Source organism: Podarcis raffonei, chromosome 6 (assembly GCF_027172205.1).
Source record: "Podarcis raffonei isolate rPodRaf1 chromosome 6, rPodRaf1.pri, whole genome shotgun sequence".
Taxonomy (NCBI): domain Eukaryota; kingdom Metazoa; phylum Chordata; class Lepidosauria; order Squamata; family Lacertidae; genus Podarcis; species Podarcis raffonei.
In genome coordinates this window covers 89,868,902-89,885,449 of record NC_070607.1, presented here as the reverse complement: position 1 = coordinate 89,885,449, position 16,548 = coordinate 89,868,902, and the positions used below count along the sequence as shown (strand labels likewise).

Below are 16,548 nucleotides of genomic sequence, written 5' to 3'. Positions count from 1 at the left end.
GCAGTGTTTCATCAGCTGGTGTCTTGAGCAGCAACCTCTGGAAACGAAGGGCTAAAAACCGGCGCTGCTCTCCCAAATTATCTGGTCCCTTTTAACTTTGTATTTCTTCCGGTTGTCTACAATCCCTTATTTTGGCTGCTGATCCCTTATTTACGAGGCTGCTGGTCCCTTATTTTCCAATCTGTAAGTTGACAGCTATGCTTTAGGATTCATTTGCACTAAAAACGGGACAGAAATACAATAAACCAAACCAAACCCAGCGAGACATCTGCAGGGCCGCCGGCTTTCCCCCTCCCGCCCCTGATTCAACAAGGATAAGAAAGAGGAAAAACCCCACGATCCTCCATGAGGACTAGCCTCGTCCCCTCGCCCTGCCCAATAATAAACGCAGGTCCCGGAACCCGGCGCCCTTTAGGACCCGGCCGGCTCCGTTCGGCAAGAGGGAGGAAGAGGCGGCGCCGAGGGAGAAAGAAAAACGCTTTTGCGGCCGGGCGGAAGGAGGCGACGGGGCGGCGCCAGGCAGACAATGGGGAAGCGCGGCAGCCAATGGGCTGGTCGGCGGGGCCGCCTCGAGTATTTGCATAGCGGCGCGCCGCGGCCAATGGCCTTGCGAGCCGCCTGGGCGAGCGCCCTCTCGCTGGGCAGCGCGGAGAGAGCTCCACCCGGCCGGGCTTGGGGCGGCCGCGACGGCTGCCCGGGCGGCCGCTGGTGGCAGCAGCAGCAGCAGCGAGCGGAGAGAATGGCTGCGGCTGCGTGCGGCTCGTCCGCGGACCGGGAGTCCCCGGAGCCTCCTCCTCCGCCGCCCGGGGAGCCCGCGCCGCCTCCGCCGGCGAGGAAGCGCGGCGGGGATTCTCGCCGGCGGCAGGCCGCCCTCTTCTTCCTCAACAACATCTCCCTGGACGGGCGGCCGCCGTGCCTGGCCCCGGGCAAGACGCCGCTGCAGTCTCCGCAGCAGCAGCAGCAGCAGCCGCCTCCGCCGCGCCCGCCGCCTTCGTCCTCCGCCGCGGCCCCCGGGGAGCGGCCCGACGACGATGCTTTGCCCGCCTCGAGGCTCCTGCTCGCCACCCCGCCGGGGCTGCTGCTGCCCGCCGCCGCCGCTGCCGAGCTGGATCCTTCCCGCGGGCTGGGCGCCGCCGCCGCCGCCCTCCTGCCCCAGCTCCTGCTGGGCAGCCCGCTCTGCCCCGTGGTGCCCGCCCCGGCCGTCGCAGCCGCAGGGGTCTTGGCGAAGCCGGGCGTCGCCTCCGCGGGGCTGCTGAGCCCCACCCAGAGCATCGCCGCCGCTGCCGCCGGAGGAGGGTTCCCCTTGGAAGTGCAGAGGCAAAGGTGAGGAGGGCCCCGAGGGGGGGGGAGGTGTGTCTCGGATTCCTGGGTCCTTTTTGGAAAAAGCGGGGTGGGAGGGGGAGTTCGGGCAGGTGCCTGCGTTTGACCAGTTTCCGGATCTAAATACACATATATACATGTGTCCTATCTTCAGTCTTCATGCGCTGCGCAAACGCTTTCCCTCTTTACGTCGGGTTTTGTCTCCGAAGGCAATCGGTTCCTCTTACACCTACTCAGAGTCGCCCCTTTCTTCCTTGTTCCCCACGCCCACCTGTCCGTTTTATTGGATTGCTGGGCAGATATAATCGGTCCCTTGCAGGCTGGAGATCCTGCCGTCAGTGTGTGTTTTTATTGTTTTGTTTTATAGCTAGCTAAAGGCTGCCCCAGCGGCGTCATTTATAAACGCTGCAATAAACAAAAGCACACGAAGGGGTTAAAAAGGCCCACCTGCTTTTATATGGTTGACTTTTTCTTTATGGAAGAAGAGCCGTCCTAAGACTACAGCCATAACTTACCTGGCCGGACTTTCCCCCTTTTTTTTAGTCCATGTAGCCCAATATTGTCTACACAGGCTGGCAGCAGCTCTCCAGCGTTTCATGCAGGGTTCACGCGCAGCCCCTTCCCTCCCGGCTCCAAGGACTGAACGAGAGACAAAACAGATCTGTCACTGAGCTAGGGCCCTTTTCCATTGCAGGCTTCAGTGTGGTGTATTTGTGAGTAAACATCCAAACAGCTGCATTGTAAATGGTGCTTACTCTGAAGCAAGTCTGTGCAGGATTGCAGACTTGCTCCAACAAGTCTCTTTATCTTAAGTGTATAAAGGATGAGAGAGTCTTCCTGGTATCTTTACTTTTGATGTGGATTCTTCTCTTTCCTTTCCGTGCCCCACAAAAGCATTTGATCTTAGATGCTAAAAAGGTATCTATAGGGTTTATGAGGCTTATCTGGGGATGGGGTTGCTGCTATTGTTGATGTTATTTTATTCTATCATTATTTTGGTTCTTAGGAATTATGTGGAAATGTTCAGTTTGGCTGCTTACTTTCTGATGTCTTGTTTAATGTTTATGACTAGTATTATTATGCTTGTGACTTTTTTAAATATGTTGTTTTAATATGCCACCTTGAGAAAGGTTTTAACTTTGGCATACAAATAAAGTGATTCATGATAAACTTACATGCCTATGTCTTACAACATTTTAATGTCTTAACATAAGCCCATCTTTTCTTTTAATTTCTTGCTGGGAAATTAATGTTTTGCTGGGAGCTAAGCTTCTGCTTCCCCCAAACCCTAGGGAATATCTCCCGCTCTGCTTATGGGCCTCACTGCCCTACGGAGAGGTTTGGTGATGAGTCCAAATTAACACCCTACTTCTTTCCCTTTCATATTATGAGAGTCTAAGTAACTTCTCCTGGGAGTCATAACTCGACTGTGCTTTTTAAGGATGCTCTTGAGAATTCCACTAGTGGAATTCAGGTTCTACGTTGACCTTATGGGACTTAGCAAAAGGTGGCATGAGCTGTGCTTTTGTTTTGCTTGGTCTATTGGGGATGCTATTTAATTTGCTGCTCAAAACAAAATCAGCTGCTCAAGAGTCCTTAAAATTATTGTGCGTATGTTGAGAGGAAAAGCAGATTTTACCAAAGGGCATGTAGGGTTGTGCTTGTGTTCAAGGAATGGTGCACAGTGGTGACCCAAGCCCTGTGTCATGCTTAGAGAAGAGTCAAGTGGTTTTAGCTCTGTTGAGTTTATGATAATGCCCCATTCGAAGATTCGGGAGTAGTCTTCCCTCAGCCCATCCTTCCAGAAGCCCAACTTTCTTCTGGACCCGTCTCCCACCTCAGATTTTCCCTGTGTGTTGTCTGGCCACACTGAAATGGCATTGCAGGGGTGGGGATACCTTAAAGGTAAAGGGACCCCTGACCATTAGGTCCAGTAGTGACCGACTCTGGGGTTGCGGCGCTCATCTCGCTTTATTGGCCGAGGGAGCCGGCGTACAACTTCTGGGTCATGTGGCTAGCATGACTAAGCTGCTTCTGGCGAACCGGAGCAGCGCATGGAAACGCCATTTACCTTCCCGCCGGAGCGGTACCTATTTATCTACTTGCACTTTGATGTGCTTTCGAACTGCTAGGTTGGCAGGAGCAGGGACCGAGCAACGGGAGCTCACCCCGTCGCGGGGATTTGAACCGCCGACCTTCTGATCGGCAAGTCCTAGGCTCTGTGGGTTAACCCACAGTGCCACTCGTGTCCCTGGGGATACCTTACAAAGCTACAATTCTGTGATTCCCAAACTGACAGTCGTTCATGGCTGCCTGCAGGAGCCGCTGAACGCTCTTAGACAACAGTAAATAAATTTAGCAGCAACATCTCTGTAGGAAGAAACATATTAAGAGAGTAAATAAAGATAGGGTGCTGATCCTCTTGCAGTATATTATATGCCACTTTTTTGACCCAAAGTGCACCCCCCCCCGAAAGGAGTGAACAGCCTATTAAAAACCATAAAATATATACTAGGGGGTGCAACAGAATGGCATAAATCCATCAGCTAGCAAAACAATACAAGGCAGTGATATCCTAACATAAGTGGTCCGATGGATTAAAGGATGCTCCCTCCAACCAGATATCTACCTCTTAGGGGCTAGAAACCTGAGCAGGCGATAAGAAATGTTATGTTTTGTTTTACAGCAAGCTTCGCACAACTAAGGAGCCTCTCATCACACACATATAAGCCATTTCAACTTTTCATGGCAAACAAGTGAAAATGTCAAAGAACACCCCCCCACACCAAATCCCCTAACAACTAGGAATAATTACAGTATTAATAAATGTTGAGTAATAGCAAAAGGCCATGAGAGTCGGAGTGTTCCATTTACAACAGAAATCTTTTGCTTTTAGTGTTTATTACTACATGAAGCTTTTTGGCAACGGCCTGGGAGAATGAGTGGCCCAAAGGGGTTATTGAGATGCAGTTGCCCTGAGCGACTTGGGACACAGGATGCAAATGGGATGCGAAAAGTTCAAGCCAGTATTTGCTTTCCCCTTCCTCCAAAGTCTGTCCATGTCAATATAGGAAGGCAAGGCAAGAGGGGCTTATTAAAAAGCTAACTATTATTATTTTGTCATGGCCTGCACACTACCAAACATTCCATAGAATCAAGAACATAAATAAGAATATGCGTATTGTGGTGTCATCTGATAACAATGGGACCCTTAGATTCCGGTCCTCGTGCTTCACAGTGACGCGTGAATGCAACTCTCATTCAGGTGTTGGCCATCACTGAAACTCTTGTCTAGGGTGCTGCATGCCACATTTAATTTGCATAACATTGACTCTCCTAGAGTACCTGGAGATTGTGTCTGTGACCCGTATGCAGGGTCCAGGAGGAAGCAGGAAGGAAATGCGTCGAGCTGGTCAGAATAGTGGCGTTTTGATTACCCAGTGTTCAGGAGCTTAAGTCCACACGCTTGCGGAGTGTGGTCTGGTATGGTGCTCCATAACTCGGGTGGGGATGGTCTGTCTCCCAGTTGTTGTGGACTTCCTGTCGTCGGTGACCATTGGCCATGTAGGATGAAGTCGATGGAGTCAAGAGACCTTCAAGGAGAACATAGATGGCCTTCCACCAAGTTTCTGAGAGTACCTGCATTCGAGTCTTCTAAAGACCCTCACTTTTGTCATGAGTATGTTTTTCTCTAGGTTCACTGTCAACTGCTTTTAGCACATTAAGAACTTACACATTTTACTCATCGGCTGACCAGTTAGGGTTGGGAGAAGGGGTTGTTATGTGTAGTTTAATCCACCAAATGGCAGCCCTGGGAGAGCAGAGCAAAGTTCTCTTATTGTGCTCTTCTAACCTGGGCACAATGCGTTCCCGGTAGGCCTGTAAATTCCTTGATCCGGCCTGTAAATTACCCTGCCCAGACAAAAACTATTTCCCTTGTATGTTTGTGTTGCTTCACTGCCCTGTCTTTGTTTGTTTGCCCTGGCTCTTCGGTTATAATAGGCTTGTTGTGCGCTGTCGAGCTTTGAGGGTGAGCCTCCGGAGAAGAGGAACGCCAAGTGTTTTGCAGGGAAGAATTAAGAATTGCTGCTTTTAATGAAAGTCAGGCTGTCAGGTTCAGAAATTTCCAGCCTGAGCCTGTGGCATCCCAGAGCTCGTGTTTACCAAAAGCATAATTATTCCTGTTCTGCTTGCAAAACTGATGTTGCTGACTAACCTCTCCTCTAGCCCCTCGGTTGATTTTTTTTTATTTTTAAGCAAGGATCATTACATGCCAGTGCATCTGACTTTAGTACAGACATGAGATAATTTAGTACTACTGTATAGATGTGCAATAATTGAGAGAGCTGTGGCTCAGTTAGTAGGGAATGTGTTGTGCATGTGTGGGGGTCTGTTCCATTTAACATCTTGGAATGCAAAACTATTGGCGATGGGTTGGATCCTGTGCTCCTATCTCTCTTCCCACAATCCAGCCTGCATGTTCAATCAATGCCTGGAGAGGGGTGGCATCACAGCCATGCTCCCCTTCCCTGGGTCTGTGTTCAGCTTCAGGTCATGCCCCCCTGACCTCCAAGCTTTGGGTGGACTGTAGCAAAGGGTTCTGTGCACATAAAATCTCTGTCTACCATTAGGAACTCTGTAACCAGTTGTGCTTCCACGCTGTCCAGAATGCGGAGCCTGGGCACGAGGCAAGTGAGAAAGGTCATAACTCGGTGGTGCAGCACATTCTTTGTGTGCAAAAGATCCCGGGTCCAATCACCAACATCTCCAGAAAGGGCTGGAAAAAGACTCCACTCTGAACCCCTGGAAAGCTGTTGCCAGTCAGAGCCGACAGTACTGACCTAGGTGGGTCAATGGTGTGGCTTGGTACAAGGGAGCTTCCTACATACCATCGGTTGAGATTCTGTTCCCTACTATGTGTTTTCTGAGCCAGGGTGTAAGAAAATGGCTCCAAAGAAGCTGGGTTTGGGCTAACATGGAGAGCATATTGGATTTTTCAACTTTCAGCTTCCAAAAATGAGGGGTGGTAAAAGGTTGTAGCATGACTTGGGAATTCAAAGGATATTTTTGTTAAATTAATGTAATTTAGTTTTGCTTGGTAAGTGAAATGTGTGTGAAATTGCATAGAAATAATTAAAAATGATTGCCGAGTACTGGCAGTTATAGTGTATGTTACGATTATTGCTTTTTTATTGTTATTGTTATTATTTAGCATTACCTGACATTTTCAGAAGGTAGAATTAAAATGCTTTGGTTTTCCAAAAGCATGCCATGTGCTTCTCCATCAAACAAAAACTTAGCGAGCCAAAAGTTGTCCAATCACAAAAATAATAGCAGATTTGAATTTCTCACACCCCAAAGCATATTTATAAAACCCCTCACTGAAGAAATTTGGAACAATTAAGTTGCACCCCCTAAAAGGACGCGCCCTAGGCTAACAGTGTGGCAGGGTTCGCAGCACATTGATACTGGTCTTCCACAGTTGGAGGCAGTGTGCACTTGTGGGATTTTCAAGTGGGGAGAGCTCAGTTGCACTCAAGTCTTGCTTGCAATCGTCCCATGGGCTTCTGGTGAGCCACTGTGAGAACAGGATTCTGGAGCAGATATTTGTTTGTCCTGTCACAGCAGCCCTCTTCTGATGTTCTTCTATCCATAGATGGCACCTTCTTCTCTGAGCTGGCACAACTGCACAGTTGTGTGTGCGCGTGCTGCAATTCTTGTTAGCCCTAAGATGGAACAAAACAAGCTCTTGGAAGCGGAATTCAGTTTCCTGAATACCAACCTTTTATTATTTTGCAAAGCGTAGGCTTCTCGCAGCTGCAGTGATATGCCTGAGAACTGTGTGGGCAATCGTTCTCTCAGAGCCCCGAGTGATGGCCAAATAAGATTTCTGGGGTTTGGGGAGGAGTAGCCAATGCCCTGCATCTTTCCCTTCACTTCTCTATGGCAGGCAGAATAAATGATGCAAGCAAAAACATTGAAATGAATCAGAGTTGCTTTGTGGGGTGAGGGGGAAGCACATACACCATCTAGCAAACACCCTTGCTCAGAGCAGGAAATTTGGATCCTGAGCATCCCCAACAGAGGCTATCCAGCCTCTGCTTCAAAATCCTGCGCTGCAGGTGAAGCCACCACCTCTAGCGACCTGGATCCATGGTTGAACAGCCCTTGCAGTTAAGAAGTTTCTCCTAGTGTTCATCCAAAATCCATTCTCCTGTTATATAAACCTGTTAGTTCTAGTACAGTGACATGGCTTGTTTATCTGCCCCTTGCTTGGTCCAGCTATTGGTTGGTTTGTCTCATTGGAATTATTTGTCGTTGTGGCATTAGTAATTCCTTCTTCAGGAACAACCACCCATCGCAGTCTCCTTTCCCTGTTTATTTAGTCATTGAATCCTTCTTTGCATTACTTGGGGAAGGGTTCTGTTGCATAGGTTGTACATAATATTGGACTGCCTGGGTAGGGAACACAAAGCGGGGTTTTTTTTAAGCATTGAGTGCTAAAAATGCAACGGTGATGGCGTTGCCTTAGACATTTTGGCATTGCAATTAGTTCATTGGTGCAAGGGTGCACCCTTCTCCCCTTCCCCCCCCTTTGGCCCCCTCGCAAAGCCTTTTGCTCTCGTACCTCTTCCTGCAGTCCTCTTGTGATCAGCGTTTGAAATTTGCCAGGCGCATTTTGCACCTGGCTATCGTTCACTTGTGACTAAGTGAAGATGCCCAGGGGCCAGGATGCATGCCTAGGGATCCTTGGATCTTGCCTGCTTTCACACACTAACAACACATCCTGTTATATTTTATCTGCACAATCAGCACAAATTTCAGGAACCAAAAAGTTGTATTGAAAAATATGGCTTTCAAGCCCCCTTGCTCCCAATTGGCAATGACACATTCTGTTTTGGCGACTGTAACCCTGGTTTAAAGAGCCATTTGGCGCCTAGCTTATATATCTGAGTTTCTAACGCTGGTTGTGATTCCCTTTCAACACTGGCATAAACAGGATTAAAGTTCCAGGCTTCCCGTTGTGACTGACGTTGCATCAGTCCTCCGTGTCTAAGAATGAGCCCAGAATTTCTGGAGAGCAACCCTTTGGCTCAGCCCGTATAAGCAAGCCAGGTGCTTTGGTGACCCCTCTTGCAGATCTAGAACAACCACGTCCTAAAATATACAGGCTGCAGCAGCATCCAGGCTCTGTCTGCATCATATAAATCATAATTCAGCCTCTTCTTGTGCCAAGCCACATTCAAAAGGAGCTGTCACAGCATGGTTGCTGCGCAATGTCCTTGCTGTGACCCTTTGAACAAGCTTCTCTTTCTTGCCAGATCTCCTTCCAGTTTGCCAGATGCACGTAACTGGCAGAAAATGCAAGGCTGGAAGCTTGTCAGGTAAAGGCAGCAGGTGTGCCTCCTGTCTGTATTGTGGGTTGTGCTTCCCTGGCGTTGCTTAAACAACCAGATGCAGCCCTTAAAGGCTCAGAACAGAGAGAACTGTCCTACACCAGGATCAGACTGTTCCTCTGTTTAGTTTTGGGTTGTCTGTGCATCAATGGGCAGCGACTCTTAAGAGAATCCTTTCTCCATAACCTTATCCTCCTAGCTGCAGATTGAACCTGCATGCGCAAAGCACAGACTCCACCACTGAGTCTCGTTCCTGACCGATCCGTTTGCTTTCATTAATGATATGCTGTATTACAGCTACCCAGTGTCCTCCATGTTAGCCCTAGGCAGCCTGTCACCGGGTAGGATAGAACACGGCCATTGTAGTAGTAGCTGGTGGGTTTTAGCCACTAGGGAAGGGACCAGTTTGGGACCGATTTTTTGCAAGCCCTTTCTTGGCTAAAGGACAGGGTATAAAGGCTGTAAAAATAAAATTCATAGTATGAGCTAGCTGGTGATTTGTAATAAACCAAACTAAACCTAGACAGCATCTTGCCAACAAAGGTCCGTATAGTTAAAGCTCTGGTTTTCCCAGTAGTGATGTATGGAAGTGAGAGCTGGACCATAAAGAAGGCTGATCACCGAAGAATTGATGCTTTTGAATTATGGTGCTGGAGGAGACTCTTGAGAGTCCCATGGACTGCAAGAAGATCAAACCTATCCATTCTGAAGGAAATCAGCCCTGAGTGCTCACTGGAAGGACAGATCCTGAAGCTGAGGCTCTAGTACTTTGGCCACCTCATGAGAAGAGAAGACTCCCTGGAAAAGACCCTGATGTTGGGGAAGATGAAGGGCACAAGGAGAAGGGGACGACAGAGGACGAGATGGTTGGATAGTGTTCTCGAAGCTACCAGCATGAGTTTGACCAAACTGCGGGAGGCAGTGGAAGACAGGAGTGCCTGGCGTGCTCTGGTCCAGGGGGTCACGAAGAGTCGGACACGAGTGAACGACTAAACAACAACAACTCTCAGCTGAGATTTCTTCCAGAAACATTAATCAGGGGAGCAGGTGGCCTCTCTCATTGGCTTGCTTTCCTTACAGTTTCTCCATCCTCTGGAAGCAGTGGAAGGAGCAAAGTGGCATTGCTAGGTAAACATCCCGTAATATCATCCCTTTCTGGTGATAGGGAAGACAGAGAATCATATGAAGCTGCCTTTATATCAAGTCAGCCCACCTAGCTCAGTATAGCCTACTCTGACTGCCAGCAGCTGCCCAGGGTTTCAGGAAAGCAGCCCATCCCTACCTGGCAATGCCAAGGATTGAACCTGGGACCTTTGGTGTGGAAAGCAGATTCTGTACCACTGAGCCACAGCCCTGTCCCAGGGAAGGCTACGAGACCTCCTCTCCCATGCACAGTAAATATCACAGGAAGGAACATGGGCACAGGAAGTACATGAGGAACGTGGAAGAGCGCCTGCCCAACCCCACTGCCTGTGCTGTGATTGGGTCTTGGAAACCTTGTTGTCGACCCTGTCCCTGAATTCCATGGTGCAGCAGACCATAATTCCATCTGTGTGATCCAGGGGGATTGAAGTGTGGTGGAGGTCAATTTGTGCCTCATTAATGAGCAGCTGACAGCAAAGTTTTTGCAATTGCAAAAGAGCCTGCTCTCCAGCTGAGGCTTGGAGGTGGCCTTGCCCTTCTGGGGCAAGCCAGCTAAGTTTAGACTGAAAGGTCCTTGGGGCAGGTGAACTTTGTTGGCTTTGTGGTGCTGATGTGTATCCCTGGAAGTGCAAGCAAGATCCAGTGTGGGAAACTTCACATCATTTATATCTGAACCCCTTTAGGGGGGGTGGAGAGAGGAGCTGGAGAATAGCTGCTCAGCATCAAATAAAGAAAAGAGCATTAAAACCTTGTCCCTGCAGGCTTCAAAATTAATGACTTGTAGGGCTGACACGATATTGACTCAGGCTGTTCTTACATAAGAGGTCAGGGTAGCTTTATTTAGTATGTGGTGTTTGACTCTCTCTTCTTCTTTTTTGGATGTCTTTTGAGAGCAAATATTCGGAACTCAAATGGCATGTTGACATTTCAAGAGAATCAGTTACACAATTAGGAAAGGGTACAGCAAAAGCCATAATTAGGAATTGCACTTTTGAAACAGAATCTAAAAGCCGTTCTTCCGAAGGAGGGCAGATCAGTTGGCTTCAGCATCTACTTGGCAGGAGTTTTCTTGGAGCACAATCGCAGCAGCGAGTGAAAAAGATAATAGTAGTATTTTTAGCCTTTTTGAGAGATGGGGTGCCTTTATCTAGTTAGAAAAAGCCAAACTACAAAGCAAAGGAAGAGAAAAGGGGCAGGTTGTAACTAGGACCAAGCATCTGTTCTAAATGCTAAAACATGGGGATGTGTGCAAGAAAACTCTTAGTACATATCTAGCTTGTAAGCTCGGGGACGCGGGTGGCGCTGTCAGTTAAACCACAGAGCCTAGGACTTGCCGATCAGAAGGTTGGCGGTTCGAATCCCCGCGAAGGGTTGAGCTCCCGTTGCTCGGTCCCTGCTCCTGCCAACCTAGCAGTTCGAAAGCATGTCAAAAGTGCAAGTAGATAAATAGGTACCGCTCCAGCGGGAAGGTAAACGGTGTTTCCGTGCGCTGCTCTGGTTTTGCCAGAAGCGGCTTAGTCATGCTGGCCACATGACCCGGAAGCTGTATGCCGGCTTTCTCGGCCAATAAAGCGAGATGAGTGTCGCAACCCCAGAGTCGGTCACGACTGGACCTAATGGTCAGGGGTCCCTTTACGTTTACTTTACATTGTAAGCTCAGTGGGGCAGGGACTTATATGCTGCTTTGTTACTCCATTAGTGGGCCTTGGTGCCCCAAATTTCAGCAGTGCTCTGTGCGACTCCAAAATCCGGCACCCCATACCACCTCTCGCCTTCCACTGGACATAATAGGTAATATATGTTGTTGTTTAGTCGTTTAGTCGTGTCCGACTCTTCTTGACCCCATGGACCAGAGCACGCCAGGCACCTCTGTCCTCCACTACCTCCTGCAGTTTGGTCAAACTCATGCTGGTAACCTCAAAAACACTATCCAACCATCTCGTCCTCTGTCGCCCCCTTCTCCTTGTGCCCTCCATCTTTCCCAGCATCAGTGTCTTCTCCAGGGAGTCTTCTCTTCTCATGAGGTGGCCAAAGTACTGGAGCCTGAGCTTCACGATCTGTCCTTCCAGTGAGCACTCAGGGCTGATTTCCTTAAGAATGGATGCGTTTGATCTTCTTGCAGTCCATGGGACTCTCAAGAGTCTCCTCCAGCACCATAATTCAAAAGCATCAATTCTTCAGCAATCAGCCTTCTTTATGGTCCAGCTCTCACTTCCATACATCACTACTGGGAAAACCATGGCTTTAACTATACGGACCTTTGTTGGCAAGGTGACGTCTCTACTTCTCAAGATGCTGTCTAGGCATGTCATTGCCCTTCTCCCAAGAAGCAGGCGTCTTTTAATTTCGTGGCTGCTGTCACCATCTGCAGTGATCATGGAACCCAAGAAAGTAAAATCTCTCACTGCCTCCACTTCTTCCTTTTCTGTTTGCCAGGAGGTGATGGGACCAGTGGCCATGATCTTCGTTTTTTGGATGTTGAGCTTCAGACCATACTTTGTGCTCTCCTCTTTCACCCTCATTAAAAGGTTCTTTAATTCCTCCTCACTTTCTGCCATCAATTAATATATAGGTAATACATATTCAACTCTGTTTGGCCTAGTCATCAATCTGAAAGCCTTGTGCATTTTCCTGTTTTGTGATCACCTCTGCACAGGCCCCTTTCTGGTTATCCATATGCAGTTATGCTGTCAATATACCTCGGAAGAAAAAGGTTTCATAGGAGAGGCAAAGTGAATGCCAAACGCTGGGTCTTTTCAAAGCCCTCAGGGTTTTCACTTAGCCATTCTCACTTATTCCTTGCATGGGATGCTACTGGAAGTGTGCAGGGAGACTTGGGATGCTGCTGGGAGGGTGAAAGGTGGGGTTTTGAGTTAGGGGAGCAAGCAAGTGAGCTGTGTGGATCTAAACAGAAACCAAAAGTGTTCGAGCCCCACCACGTTGGGCGAAAGTTTCCTGCATTGCAGGAGGTTGGGCTAGAATGCTAGATGATCCTCATGGTCCCTTCCAACTCTTATGATTCCACAAAGTTCAAAAGAGCCACTGCCCAGGTCGCACCTTGCAGAATGCATTGATAATCTAAGGCTTGTATATGTGGACTTTGTGCACACAGACTCTCCTCCCTGAAAGAGAGGGGAGTGGTTGTGGGCGGGAGCCCGAGCACCGCCCGGCAGGGGGCGTTGCCCCCTGCCTCCAGCTCACCTGGCTGGCGCTCACGCCCCCCCGATGGCCACCCAACCAGGTGCCGTGGAGGGGGCGTGTTCAGCAGCCTTTTGCTGCAGTGCCAGCCTCTCCCTGGCCTCATTCCTCATCGTCGTCCCATCGCAAGTCATCAGCTAGGAGAGTCATCACAGAGAAGAGCCATGAGGTTTGGAGTCGGGGGGGGGTCTGGTTCCTTGCATGCCTTTTAACTTTAAGAGGCTTGCGTGCACTCATTGCTTTACTGCTTTGAAAAACCCAGGCATCCAGGTTGGCCTTGCTGTGTCCTCTTTTCCGTGTAAAAACCTACATTTAACCTTCTATTTCCCCCCACTCCTGGTGCTTTTAATTTTTGGCTAGGAGGCTTGTATGTTTTCCCCTCTATTGCCCTTGCCTGTCCAACTGCATGGCTGGTCTGGGTGACTGAGAGGGTTTGCCTTACATTTAATTTGTTGGCCAGGGTGCTTATGTGTTTTTCCCCCTCCATTGTCCTTGAGAGCCTGTATGGGACAGTTAAATATTTCTGCATTGCTGGGGTTGGACTAGATGATCCCCAGGGCTCCTCTCCAATTTTAAGTCGTGTGTGTGTGTGTGTGTGCTTGCAGCGTGTGTTTGTGCCTGCCGTTTATTGATTATTACTCTTCTAGCGTGGGTTTAATTTACCCTGCCACCCCTTCCATTGGTACCACTTAAATCAGGAGCCCACTGTAAAATTTAAAGGCTGCTGGGGCTTGGAATACATTGTGCACTTAAAGCTCACCCCTCTTGGTTTCTCTAAGCCACCCCCCCCCCCTTCGCTTGATGTTTGGGGGAAGAAATAAGGCAGGGCTTGGGGTGGACAATTCAGGGTTTATGATCAGGGAACCATTCCTCAGCACTGCACGTTTAGAACCTTTGAAGGTGTGCCTTTGCCTGGTTCTTGTCATTGGCTGCATTTACCAGTACAGGCTCCCTAAAGAAAACTGCTTTTAAAGTTTCAAGTTTTATTACGGCAAAAGCCAGTGACACTAAACACCACAAGAACTGCTTTTAAACAACAACAACAACAAAAAAAAAAAAAAGGTTTCGGCTTATAGTACCTTACTAAAAAGTCCAGGTTAACTCACGGTTTATATTTCCACTTCATTTTGGCTCACTGTAAAGGACAGCTCCCCCCCCCCCACGCTTTCCTTCTCCTCAGGTCGCACCTTGCAGGTCGCATTGCCCAGGTCGCACCTTGCAGGTCGCACTGCCCAGGTCGCACCTTGCAGAATGCATTGATAATCTAAGGCTTGTATATGTGGACTTTGTGCACACCATACATTTAATGTGCATTGCTTCTTCCATGGGAACTGTAGTTTGTTAAGGACACTGGGAATTGCAGCTCTGGGGGGAAACCACAGTTCCCAGACTCCTTTGGCAGAAGCCATGTGCTTGAAACTTGAAGCTTATGGCGTCTATGCAGGCTTCCCTGACACAGTTTTCCACGCTAATCGGGAAATGCCAATCTCCCAGGTGAGAGATGGGACTCTGGGAGGGTCCCTCACTTCCTGTGTGAGACCAGAGCTACCTTTGAGAGCGGACTCTGCATTTTCTCTCTCCCCCCCCCCCCCCAGATCTATTTTTGTTTTTACAGTCATACCTTGGGTTACGAACGCTGTGGGTTGTGCGTTTTCGGGTTGCAGACCACGCCGAACCTGGAAGTACCGTTACTTCCAGGTTTTGGCGCATGTGCAGAAGCGCAAAATGGCGTCATGTGCAGAAGCACTGAATCGCGTCATGCGCGTACGCAGACGCAGCGCTTCAGGCTATGAACGCTGTGGGTTGCGAACGTGCCTCCCGCACGCATCACGTTTGCAACCAGAGGTAAGACTGTATTTGGATTAGTTCCTTTTATCTTGTTGTACCAGGAAAAAGCTTTAATAATAAGGAGAAAAATGTCACCTGCCTTAAGCCCTCCTGGCAAGAAATGAGAACAGTGGGTTTGTCGCTGCATACCTTCCCATAGGCAGCACGCTTGCTACGATTGCCAAATAAAAGAACCCCCGGCGTGCTCTACCTTTTCTTCTCCTCTCGCCACTCCTTTTTAAAATTAGCTTCCTTTTGGAAGACATCTGAAGGCAGCCCTGTTTCGGGAAGCTTTTCATGTTTGATGTATTATAGTATTTTAATATTCTTTTGGAAGCCGTCCAGAGTGGCTGGGGAAGCCCAGCCAGATGGGCGGGGTATAAATAAATTTTTATTTTATTTTATTTTTATTATTTTTATTATTATTATTATTATTATTATTATTATTATTATTATTATTATTATTAGGGTTTTGATCCCTCTGCTTTCTGCTCCTGCTTTTGGTCCCTTGGTTTTCTCAAAGGGAAAGGTGTGGAGGGGGGGAGCACATTGCGGCAGGGCTAGATTTAAAATGAATTTCTGCAACTGGTCCGGGGGGGGGGGAGAGGCCAGATTCTCTCAGTGGCATCCAAGATAGCTGAAGGGCTTTGAAAACTTGACAGGTTATGAAAGCTCGGAGAAATCTGAGGAAGGCAAAGACATCTGCCTGACTACGCAGCTTTTGATTATGTTCTTCTGAAGTCCCAATGCGGCCTTGAAGGGGGTGGAGGGAGAGAGACGCATCTGGGTAAGCAAATAGATCAGCCGCAGCAGATGTAAATGGCTCTAGATTTCAGCTTCCTGCTAGAAAGACACTGCCATTTAGGATGTTTGAAAGGCCTTGACTGGTTTGGGGACCCTGGCTCCGAAGACCAGGACACTCCGTTCCTTCAGAATAGAAATTGAGCTGTTGGTGGGGGGAAGGCCGATCCCCATCTACTAGTAGTTCAGGGGATGAATTGCAGCAGAATTGCAAAGGGTTTCTGACCCTTGGCTGTTCAGTCGCTGCAAAAAGCTTTCTACCGCTTACCTTCTAGGATACTCAAGGATGGGTTGGCGAAATGAAATCTGCTTCATAGAGGCAGGTGAAAAGATGGTGAGCAGGGTTTGAAATTAGCAGGGTTCCAGGTGCATTTTGCACCTGAAGGCTCTCCATTTGCAACCCCCTCAAGAAGTCTGGGTGCCATTTTTTGCGCTTGGCTGACACTCAAGGATTGCTGAAATGCATGTGAAGCCTCAAACTATATGTTAAGGATAGACGAGATGTTAAGGAGTTTAACAATAAAGAGAGGAGTGTTTTGAAACTGAAGTATGATACCAATATTTTTATTGTCAACACCAAATGAAACACGTATTAACAATTTCTGATAAAATTGTAATATTAACAATGTGCCACTTATGTGAATTGTGTATAAATTCATGCTTACAAAAGTGATAAATAAAAGTGTTGCCGACCTCCCCCACCCACCCACCCAAAGTGGCGACTAGACATTCTGTTTTGGCGCCCACAACCTATGTCCCAGAAGCCATTTGGCTCTTAGGTTTTCTATCCCAGTTTCTAACACAGACGGTGAGTTCAGTTCTCGAAATATTGCGCTTTACTGCTTCTGCACAAATGAGAGAG

At 48.4% G+C, this 16,548-nt stretch overlaps 1 protein-coding gene across 1 annotated transcript in view; it reads left to right on the top strand.

The window, feature by feature from the left end:
• Positions 1–502: 502 nt before the first annotated feature.
• Positions 503–16,548, top strand: part of CABLES2 (Cdk5 and Abl enzyme substrate 2) — a 51,109-nt gene continuing 35,063 nt past the window's right edge. The window contains exon 1 of the mRNA XM_053394451.1: positions 503–1,323. Within this exon, the coding sequence (XP_053250426.1) occupies positions 527–1,323 (797 nt within the window). The 5' untranslated portion in view covers positions 503–526. The remainder of the gene's footprint in view (positions 1,324–16,548) is intronic.